General features: G+C 34.4%; 1 protein-coding gene across 4 annotated transcripts in view; it reads right to left on the bottom strand.

The window, feature by feature from the left end:
* Ctnna2 (catenin alpha 2) overlaps positions 1-12,103 on the bottom strand; it is a 983,267-nt gene that overhangs the window by 876,387 nt on the left and 94,777 nt on the right. For all 4 annotated transcript variants that reach the window (XM_071601249.1, XM_027943787.3, XM_027943788.2 and 1 more), the window contains exon 2: positions 1,289-1,484. In XM_071601249.1, coding sequence (XP_071457350.1) covers positions 1,289-1,484 — 196 coding nt within the window. The remainder of the gene's footprint in view (positions 1-1,288; positions 1,485-12,103) is intronic.

Genomic DNA, 12,103 nt, shown 5'->3' with positions numbered 1-12,103 from the left:
GGCAAAGTTGTTGAAGAGACGTTTCTCCTAAGAAAATACACGGCTCACAACCATATGAAAAAATGTTCAACATGATTAATAGTTAGGGAAATATAAATAAAATCCATAATGGAATATGACTTCCCACTATTGGTGACTATTCAAAAAAAAAAAAGAAAGAAGTGAAAAGAAAAACAAATGCTGGCAAAGACAAGGCAGAAATCAGAGGTCTTCTATGCTATTAATGGGAGTATACAGTGGTGTAGCCATTTTGAAAAAGAGCATGGAGGTTCCTCAGACTTAAAATGTAATTACCATATGATCCAACACTACCACTTGTGGGCACATATTCAAGAAAACTAAAAGAAGAGAATCAAAGAAATTTTATATTCAGGTTCATAGCAAAAGAGTTGAACAAACCCAAAGGTCCATGTATGTACAAGTGGGTAAAAAAAATTGTGGTACATACATGTAATGCAATATTATTCATCCATAAAAAGAAAGACAATCCTGACATACCCCACACCATCTACTGACCTCAAAGACATTATACTAATGAAACAATCCAGACACAAAAAGACTTACACCATAGGATTCCAATTCTATGAAGTACCAGAAGTAGTCAAACTCATAGAATTTTAAAAAAGTGGAGTGTTGGTTTTCAGGAACTTGGGGAAAGGGGATATGGGAACTTTTTAAATATACACCGAGTTTCACTTTTACACGATGAAAAACTTCTAGAGATTAGTTTCTGTAAGATGTGAATATATGTAACATATTGAACTGTAAACTTAAAAATAGTTAAGATGATAAATTTTAGACTATGTTTATTTTACTACAAATAAAAAATTTAAAAAGCTGAATATATAATATGATAACTAACTAGATGTGTGAGAAAAGCTGTAAACTGAAAGTATAAATTTGTAAATCATACAGAAAAACAATAATCTTATATCATTCTACATTCTTCTCACTCATTATCCTTAAAATCCTGCTTTTTAGTGACTCAATAAGTATAAGTCCTTTTAACCCTCCTCCTTAAAGTCTGAATTTCACAATGAGTTTGTTTTCATCTACCAATGAAGAACAATTAAAATATTCTGAAGAAACAGCAGACACGGACTATTTGTAACTGTGCTAAACTATACCAACAACACCAAAATGTCTTTGTGTATACACCTAATTCCAGCCAACATTGAAAATAGAAAGTGTACACATGGAGGGAAAAGATAAAACTATGCCTTTGTGTATCCATAGTTCCCAAAGAAAAAATCCACATGATACCTCTTATCACCAAGCTTCTGCCTACCTTGTTTGCGCACATCCTCTACAGCGGCCACCAACTCTTCTTTGAGATCTTGACTCTCCTTAGCAATCTGTTCACCCTTTTCCAGGAAGTTCTGAGTAGCTTGCTCTACAGATGCGGCCAGTACATGGGCTTTCTTTGACCTCCCTTTCTTTTTACCAGATGGGCCTTTGTTGCTTGTGTTGACAAGTGTCGTCACCTTAAATATAAAAGGGAAACTGTAAAACCACTCTGCAAAAACTGTGGAGAAACGTGTGCTGTCATCTTCTTAATTTCTTAATATTCCATGTTTACGAGATCATGGGATTTAGTTATTAAACCACGAGTGCACATCAGATAGCCTCATCACATAACCTCATCAGCAAAAGTGTAGGACTGTATGGATTAGCATATAGATTAAGCAGCCCTTATTTGTTTCCTGTAGAAACTAAAAGTAGGTGAGTAAGTAGAAAGTGGAGACTGGCCAGTAACTCAAAATCTCCAGTTGTTTCAAGGTTGTATTTCCACAGATGGACAAGAATGCTCCTTCTTGGAGTAACCAGCCTCAAGCAGGCAAGAAATCAAAAGCACACGTGGAACTACCTCCGAGCACCAAGGAAGAGAAGCAATCTCCTGTCATGAGCCATGTAATTCTGGGAAGAGGTGAATGAGCAATTCATAAATGGGCAGGGGTCAATGGCCAGTGCTTATATGTTTTTTCCCTTGGACTTTTGAGTTTGGGTATCTATCTCTGATTTCAATTTATAAAAATAAAATGGTAAATTTAATGTGAGGGGATTAAATAATTTCGGCTCCATCTTTAGTTAATCAGCTAAAGTTTCCAGAATCCAAATTAGATTTGCATTTATTATGACTTCTTTTTCCAAGTATCATAATTTGAACACACATCACAACTGCCAAACTTCTTTTAGCACTAAATCTAGAGCTACTTAATTTGCTAACAAAGCTTTTAGCATCATTCAAACAACTTGTTATCTCCTTTTATATATATTTACATATATATATTTCTGAACTTTTAATTCCTTACCAGGGAGAAGTTTGGAAAGAAAATGAACACATCTGCTCCATTTTCTGATCAGCAAAAGTTTCCAGTCTTGTTTACTGCTGTATTTTTTTTTTAAATCGGCCTCAAAAGAATGTGGGTTCTGTGGTTTATTTTCATTGACATTTATCCTGGTTAGCAGAGTAAAGATTTCTTTTGGAGGTTATCAAGAAAGGCAGTCCACAGAAAAGTTCCCAATGCTGTAGCTTCTGATGTTTACTCCAAAGTCCAGAGCAAGCAAAGCCATTAGTCAAAGTCACAATTAATGTCCAGTCAGTTCACAGGGAAAGAGATAACACCAAAAGAAAACTAAAGCATTCAATAAATATACACTCAGGCGATGCATACAGGTAGAACCAGTACTTAAGGAGTGGTTGTTGCAGTTTGGGGAGCCTTCATATTCAGCTCTCTTTTGATTACTAAGTAATTAAATATATGGGATTAAATAAACACTCTATAAGGACATTTAAGTATACGCACTAGACAAAAACAAAAAATAAAGCTAGAATCATTAAAATAAGAATGTCAGATAATGTGGGTTGTTTTTTCTGTAAAATATGTATGCAATGAGGAACACACTGTAGTATATTCAGTTCCACCCTCGAGAAGCAATCGTTCATTATGAGGCAAAGCTTGTCTCCGAGGTTGCTTTTCTGAGGGTGCTCCTTAATGAGGATTTAGTCTAACACATTAACATGCTACTGTTCCAGGACCCACATCTCCCCCATACCTGGAAAGAAGTGTATGAGCCCTCCATGCAAATGCAGCTGCCATCTAAACTCCCAATTTAGGCTATACACTTTATATCAGAGGAAAACACTCTCTATTTTTAGTTATATCTGATTTATTCTCATGGTATACATAATTCTGAGTTTGGGGATAATTTTTTTGACTTCTTAAATTAGAAAAAATATTGAGGGAGGAGGAAGCTGTTAGTTTCAGGCATACTGACAATTTAAAGAAGTAGAATCTGATAGCAAAGGTACCAAAATAGTCAAATGACTATATCACAGGCTTCTCTTCTGTAGAGCCAAACACACTTCGATTATTCTGTTATCTCGTGGGGCATTCCTATATCAAGCATAATATAAGTAATTTTCTTAATAACAAGCCGCTGTACAGTATCTGTTATGTGAGGGAAAATAAACATGGAACATTTCCAGGAAGTTCCTAAGAAAAACGTGATTACTCCTAAAACAGAAAATCAACTCAAACTTCTTTGAGTGAAAGAACTTAATTACTTATGTGTGGAAGAGCATGAAGGGAGAAGAGAGAAAAGAAAGGAAAGAAGGTTGATAGGGCTCCAAAAGGTTAATGCCTTCATGGATTTAGAACAAGGAAATAATTGCCAACACTCCACACTGCTTTTCCGTGTCTTATTGGGAGACAAAATCAATATGTTAGAAAAAAAAAAGAAGAGATACAAATTATTAGAAAAGTCGATATTAAATTACATTATGGCTTATAGAAAATAAGATTTTCAATGGGCACAGTAGTGCTCACCTGTAATCCCAGTTACTTAAGAGGCTGAGGCAAGAGGATCACAAGTATAAGGCCAGCCTCAGCAATTTAGCAACACCCTATGTCAAAATAAAAATTTTTTAGAAAGGGCTGGAGATGTAGCTCAATGGTAAATTGCCCCTGTGTACAATCCCCGAAACTGAAGGGAAAATTTAAAAAGGTTCTTAAGAACATGTGAAAACAAAAAAGATTAAAAGACAATTAGAACTACTCTAAGAGCAAAGGACAAGAAGGCTAAATACTAGATAAACAATTAATCTAATAGAAGAGCAGTGACCAACTATAGAAATGTAGTTTTAAATACGTCATACACAATAACCAAGAGCCGGTATACTAGAGATGACCATAACACAACACATACAATGTTGTATGGAGAAAATGACAATATTTTGGTGAAAAACATAAAGGATGACCTGAGCAATGGAGACACACACCATCCCATTCTTGGACAGGAAGACTTGAGATTGTAAAGATGTTTCTGTTTTGCACTGACTTCAAAGCAGCTCAACCCAAATCTGTGGTCCCTGTTAGTCTGTATGTTATAGTTCATTGTTTCTAGGCTACAAACTGTACATGTTTCTATACAAATTACTGTAGCAACTGTAAAAAAAAATTGTAAGTATTTGTGTACCTAAACATATCTAAATAAACAAGTGTGTTTATAGCAGAATCACCACAAAATGGATAATTGTATAGTGCTACAATGCTACCATATTACACCAGGTAACAGGAGTTGTTCAGTTATATTTTCACCTATGGGGCACTGTAGAACACATGGTTAGTGCTGACTGCAGTGTTGTTATATGATACATAAAGTAATGCCAGACATTGACTGAAGGAAGTGCTTAGTACTGGAAATATGAAATGGGTAGAAATGTATCTCTTTTTAAAATTCCTAAATATTTTAACCAGTTGTGCCCATCTGAGAAAGCCCAAGCTCTGTTAAGTGCTCCTGAAAATTAAAGATTCAAACTGATTAAAAAAAAAAAGATTCACTACTTTATATTTAGTAAAATGAAACAAAATAAACTAAGACTCTTCTAAGAAAAAGTAGAAACACATCTGAAACCAGACTAAACAAGAAATACTCTTTAATCAACACTATGTTAGTTAATGAATTTAGTGGACCTAAACTCCCATTGCCCTAAAAATTACCATCTTTTGTCTGCAGTCTTTGATTGGCAAGGGCAGCAGTTCGATATTTTCCTTCTTTACTGTCTGCGAACTGCAACCCCTGGAGCATGTACTCTTTGGGAAGTTATAAGGCAATCAGTGGAATGCGAGAAAACCATAGGGGCTCTAGAGTGGTTTTTGTATCAAAATATAAGAAAGAGAAATGACTATATAAGTCATATGAGGACTTACGCCAGTACCATCACACCATCATCAGTACATCAGATGGTCAAATATCCCATATGATAAGGTAAGTTGAAAGAAGGGGTAAGGATCCCCAAATTAAAAATTGGCATTGGTGACTGTATACTTTAATGTATTGCCTGGTGAAGTAGGTTTAAGGATTATAATATCTGGTTCACACATTTTCTTTCACACACACACACACACACACACACACACACACACATCTTTACAATACAAAAGAGCAATGTTAAAAGACTCCTGCAAAGAAATCGAAACTTGAAAATAGTACTAAAAACATGCATATATTAACCATAAGAAAATACATAGCTGGCACTCCCCCTACTCAAGTTCTTTGTCAAATATAAAGAAAAAAAACTAATAATAGCTGAGAAGTTGAAATTTACATTTAGTTCCATTATTACTAACAGAGGATCTCATGGCAGTTTCACTGATGTATTAGCTAATGATAATATAAAAGAAATGTGATCTGCAAAACTTTAAAAAGGTAAGCATCCAGAAATTTTCATTTATTTATTTATTTATCTATCTATTTAATGTGAGTAGTAAGTTTTTTTTATTATTTCTATTATTGTTAGCAGAGAAGATTACTGGGTGCTAGTAATCCATTTTTTTCCTCTGTGTACCATATTAAGACTTATTTTTCAGTCTTATTTAGAGTTAATTTAGACAACAGATGAATTCTAGCCAATGGAATATGAGCATCAGGAATGTGTGCTCCTCTCAAATTGTTCCATTAAGATCATCCTCCATGTTTTGTCCTTAAGCTGGCAATCTTATAAGCCAGGTCTGGAAGAGGATGAAGCCACAGATTAGATGGGGCTTGTAATGGTTTGGTTATGAAGTATTCCCCCAATAGCTCATGCAACAATGTAGGATTGTTCAGAGGTGCCGTGATTAAATTATGAGAAATGTTTCCTAATCAGTGTATTCATTCATTTAATGGGTTAATAATCTGAATGGATTACTGGATAGCAAATCTAGGCAAGTGCCACATGGCTAGAAGAAGTAGGCCACTGGGGGCATGACCTTGAGGATTATATATATTTTGCCTTTGAGATCTCTCTCTCTCTCTCTCTCTCTCTCTCTCTCTCTCTCTCTCCCCCCCCCCCCCAGTTGCCATGACCTGAGCAGATTTCCTCCACCAGACCCTTTCACACTGTGATATTCTACCATAACAGAATTAGTCCAGAGCAATGGAGCCTACTGACCATAGAATCAATCTCTGAAACCCTGAACCAAAAAAAACCTTTTTCTCCTCTAAGTGGTTCTGGTCAGGTCTTTTGGTCACAGTGATGAAAAAATGACTAATAGGTCTTAGTTCCTAAATTTTCTATTGCAGGAATATGACCCATGGATATAAAAGACCCATCTGGATATTAGGTACTAAGAAGAAAACTTCTATTTTGTTAAGACTCTGAGATTTTGAGACTGATCCATTATAGGAGGAAAATGTTAAGTTATGGGTATATTGCTTACAGGTTATAAACTGAATATTGTTCTTAAAAGTTTATGTAATTATTTTTAAACTTCTATTTTATATATATTGTTTAAGGTATGTAGTATATTGTTGGTTCAAGAATGTGTGCTCATTTGGAAAATAACACGTTCCATTTATGTCCGTGTGTGTGTGTATGTGTGTGTGTGTAACATGTACAAACTTTTTTGTTTTTTATTGTTTCAGATTACTATTATAATATTTCTATTAAAACACTTTGTAGATAAAGTTCTGGGTACCAATTTAACACTTGGTAAGTAATTTTTGCACAGACTTTTTTTTCTCAAATGAATTGATGGGTGTGTGTTTCCACTTTCCTTATAAGGAAAATTTTAAAAGTCAAGCCCTTGTTCTTATATCTTCTGGGGGCACCATTCTCTTCAACATCCTAAGAATAACTTGATTGTCACTTACTGGTTTTCTTACAGAAAAATAGTTTTCCTTTTCTACAATATAGAGACAAAGATCACAAATTTATTTAAGTCAAAATGCAGTTCTTTTTCTTAAGGTAAATATCCAAATACTGAAGGTAAGAATTATTAAATATTAAATTTCAAAGAACCAGTTCATGCCTGCTGTCGTTTAGATCCTGAATGTTCTCCAAGGTCCATATGTCTATGTCGGAGACTCATTCCCTAGAATGACATTATTGGGAGGTGGTATAAAGTTGGAAAAGTGGATCCTACTGGGAGGTCATTAGGGGCATTAGGAGACTTTGAAAGGAATCCTCAGAGCCTGGCCCTTTACTTTGTCTCTCTTCCTCTTTTGCTCTTTTGCATGCTGGCCAGGAGGTGAGCAACCTTTCTCCAACACATGCTCCCCTCCATGATGTTCTCCATCCCCACAGGCCCAGAAGCAACGGGGCCAATCAACCATGGACTGTTTTGCTCCAAAACATAGGAGAAAAAGTAAACCTTTTCTCCTTATCATTTATTTGATTTCAGTAACAGAAAGCTAATACAACACTGTTAGTAAACTGTGACATTAAATAGATATTATACAATAAGTCTATAAATATAAGTAAATATAACTATTATCTATATAATCCACTATGTATAAAAAGATGAATTTTAAGCTCTCTTTGTGGATATTTCATGTTTTATTCTTTCTTATGTGATTTAAGAAGGGAATATGTTTGATTTCTGCTGACTGGGAGAATTTTATCTGAATCTTTAAGTCTTAAATAGTAAACCACATTTGGTAGCAAACAGGGTTAGAGTAAATTCATTGGATAACTATTTTTCCTCCTTTATTTTTAAAGTTTAAGAGCACATAAAAGACCCGTTGCTAAATACTTTATGATATTCCCAATGTCAGAATATTTCACTTAGTACTTCCAGCCCAAATGTACCTCACTATCAGCCAGACATCCTCCCACTAAAACCCTTACAAAAGCCCCTGCCAACCATGCATCTTCTATTTCTCTTGAGTGACAAGAATCTTACATTTTACTTTCTTTGGGCCAAAATGATAAGTTAAAATCCCAGGTGTAAGTGAACAGCCACCCTTCAGCAGAAAGAAGTCAGCAGTTGGTCATAAGCTTCTACACCTTTCATTATCTCTTAGACTTGCATTACGGAACTTTGTGAGGTTGTCAATCAATTTCAATACTGAGTAAAGAAAAATGCACTAATCAATTTGAAGAATCAGAAAAGTTATTTAGAAACAGATGGACAATATTTTTAGAACTAGAGATGGCAAGTGATACAGAGTCCTAGGGATGACATTTCTAATATACAAGCCTAAAGCACCAATGAAATTTACTTGTTGCAGTGTGAGTAATTCATTTGCTTCATCTCCAGGCCCTGTCTATTCTTATTTGTTTTGCCAAGGTCAATAGTTTGATCTTATGGAGTTTGGGGTAGAGGCAAATTTAAAAAGTAATAAGTCCAAAACAAAGAAACCTAACAACAACCTTATAAACAAAACAAATTGTAATATGGACTAGAAAATTTTATCCTAAATCATGATAATCTTAGGATAACAACAAAATAGAGGATAACAAACTATTTTTTTTTTTTTTGGTATCAGGAATTGAACCCAGAAGTGCTTAACCACTATGCCATATTCCCAGACTTATTTTATTTTATTTTGAGACAGGGTCTCACCAAGTTGCTTAGGGTCTTGCTAACTTGCTGAAGCTGGTTTTGAACTTGCAATCCTCCTGCCTCGACTTCCCAAATTGCTAGGACTAGGTGTGTGTGCCACTGTGCCCCACTAATTCGTTTTATTCTTATATAATGTCTTAAATTTATTGACAGAAACTCTTTACCAGAAAAAGCATACATATAAACCCTATCTAATCTAACATAAATGATTTGTTTTCTCACTTTTTGTGGTAGGAATTAAATTTATCCTATCTCTTTCTCTATATATCCTATGTTTTAATTTCCTCGCGCGCGCGTGTGTGTGTGTGTGTGTGTGACCTGTGCTAATTTAAGTTTGAGTTTTATGTTTTGTCATCTGACATATATTTCTAAGACATTTTTCCTCAAATCTTGTAGGATATATTAACATATAAAATTTGCCAGATATGGTTGCACGTGCCTATAATCTTAGCAACTCAGGAGGCTGATGCAGGAGGATCATGCGTTCAAGGTCAGCCTCAGCATCTTACGGAGATTCTGCCTCAATTAAAAAAAATACAAGAGGTCAGGGGTGTAGCTTGGTATTAAAGCACCCCCGGTAGAACACCTCATGATACAGAGCCCTGAGTTCAATTCCCAGTACAGAAAAATAAATAAATAAATACATAAAAAGCAAATTTCAAACTACCTTTTGGAAATTCTGTTAATGATGATTAGATCTTAATAAACAGAAAAAAGAAAATATATCTGGAACTAATATTAAAATGAAAAGTCATATGTAATCCTTTAGAATTTTTTGGAATAGTGCTCACATTACTATCTCATACAGAGTAAATGACATTTGGAAAATGCAGGTGTGTACATTTAATAAAAATACTACTAAAATCTACCAAATGTGTGTGTGTGTGTGTGTGTGTGTGTGTATATATATATATATATATATATATATATATATATATATTCATTCTACTAAGATCTACCAAATATATATATTCTCTTCCCAAAAGGCAGAAGATCCCACTAAAATCTCGTTCTTTCTGTTGTTGGTTTCTACTTTAGAATCAAAATAAATCATGATTAACAATGACACCGTGCTCTTCCCTTAATAGAATTCTAAATTCTAAGTACTTTCAGAAAAGCCCAATTACACGTATGTATTTGAGAATTAGAAAATTTCTCAGTCATGAAAGCAGTGAGAAATTTGCCTGTCAGAAGTCGAAAAGCCTGTCGAAGAACAATAATTCTGGCTTTAATTCATTTGACACATGTAGCATAACACCTTAAAATAACTTACCTTATAATAATGGTCAACACCTATGTGCCTTGTACATATTCCCATACAAATTTCTAAAACCAAAGCAAGGGTTTTTATGGCAAGAAAACTGATGTGGCTGCAAAATTTCATTAGACTATGCATGACATACCCTGTTTTAAAAGACTCCCTTGTTTTTCAAAGAAATAATTACATCATCTACTGACATTTTCTTATTTTTATATGTAAGTGTACATTATTGTTCTCCCATTAAACTACAAACTGCTGGTAAAATGCCAATGACTTGAGAAAAGATCACATTGACATTTTACTGCAGGGTCATCTTTACAGAGAGAACACCCGCTTTCCACCTGAATGCACAGCCACACTGTCAAGCTGCGTTCCTTAAGCATTAAGTCTCAGAAGCTTCTAGGGAATTGTTGATGAAATAAAGGGGAAAATGAGCAGGTTGTAATTATGCTTGTCAAGATTCTTCTTGTGAATCTTTATTTGGACAATTCACCAAAAGGAAAGCAGCTCATTTTCTAATTCGGGATATTATTACTCTTTAAAACTGGTATTAGCATTTTTTGAAATTGTAGAATGGGTCCTGGATGAGCTGTACTGAAGTTTTCAATACTGCAAAGTGAAATGTCAGTAAAAGGAAGTAGTTTTGGAGTGGGGAAAGAATAAAGGCTTTGGAGCCTACAATTTCTCATCTGTGTTAGAAATAACTGAATATGGGATTTAGTTTCCATTTTGAAAAATGAGGACGGATAATATACACCTCATAGGGATGTGGTGGGGTTTACATATAAGAGTTTACTTAAAGCACTTAAGCTTTGAAACTAAATGGATACCCTCCAAAACAACACTGAATACAAAACCATAATCTTGACAGGGAAAAGGTCCTGGACATGGGGTCAGAATATTTGAACTTGAGCCCCAAACTACCAATTGTTAGCAGTGTACTATTGAAGTCACTTAATCTGCATTATCTTTTTCAGGTATAATTTAAAAACTATTTCTAAGTTACTTCAAACTCATATTTTATACACGAATTAAGTAAAATTCTTGACTTCTGGTTCATGAATTTTATATACAAATATCTAAAATTTATCCACTGAGAGAGACTAAAATTAGTCTGACCACATTAATTTAACAATTAATTTTATCATGTCAAAATTTAGAGAGGTTAAAAAAAGAAATATTAGAAATCCCCATTTGTGATCTTTCTAGGTAATTCAGATTGCTTAGCTGAAGCTACTCTGGGACTCATGAGGAATCCTGTTGAATCCAGGAATGCTCATAATTTTACTCAGGTATTCTATGATATTTCTCAACACAGATCAAAATTTTCCTTAGATATCCACCTAATTTCTACCATATTTTTATTAGCTTCAAAAGTGAATATCTTTTGGTACCACTAAATGAGCTTAATTGCAAAGTCTAATCTCTTTGCTGCAAGCAACAAAATTCAAAAGTTTTTACTTTAAATTTTTCACACAGAATGTGGAAAATAGTTTCACAACTTTTCAAATTAAAATTTTCATGTTGAAGTTATATTTTTAGCAATGTACTAGTGATTTCAAGAAGTGGGGGCTTTGCTAAGCCAGGAAGCCTTAGGCAGGTGTTTAATTGGACTAATTAAGCAACATGTAGTCACTTCCGGTTTTCCATTTGCTCTTTGTGAATGCAGATAAGCAACACAACTGATTACCTAATTAGACTATTTAAAACTGACTCACTTTTTATAGCCAAAGAATTTTTTTTAACCCACAATTATAAACTCAAAGTATAACATGTGGCATGGAGTCTTACATTTTTGTTCTTGTTCTAACCACCATTCTATTTATCAGTCTCTCTTTAAAGAGATAAACATTGTTTACCTTTTCTTATTTTTTCCCTTGATATATTATAATTATACATAACAGTGGGATTCATTATCCTATATTCATACATTCATATAGCATGATTTGATCAATCTCATTCCTTAGTACCTTTCCTTTCCCTCCCCTCCTCCTCCTCAGCATTCACTTGC

The sequence above is a fragment of the Marmota flaviventris genome, chromosome 14 (genome assembly GCF_047511675.1).
Source record: "Marmota flaviventris isolate mMarFla1 chromosome 14, mMarFla1.hap1, whole genome shotgun sequence".
NCBI lineage: Eukaryota > Metazoa > Chordata > Mammalia > Rodentia > Sciuridae > Marmota > Marmota flaviventris.
This window is presented reverse-complemented; position numbering and strand designations above follow the sequence as displayed.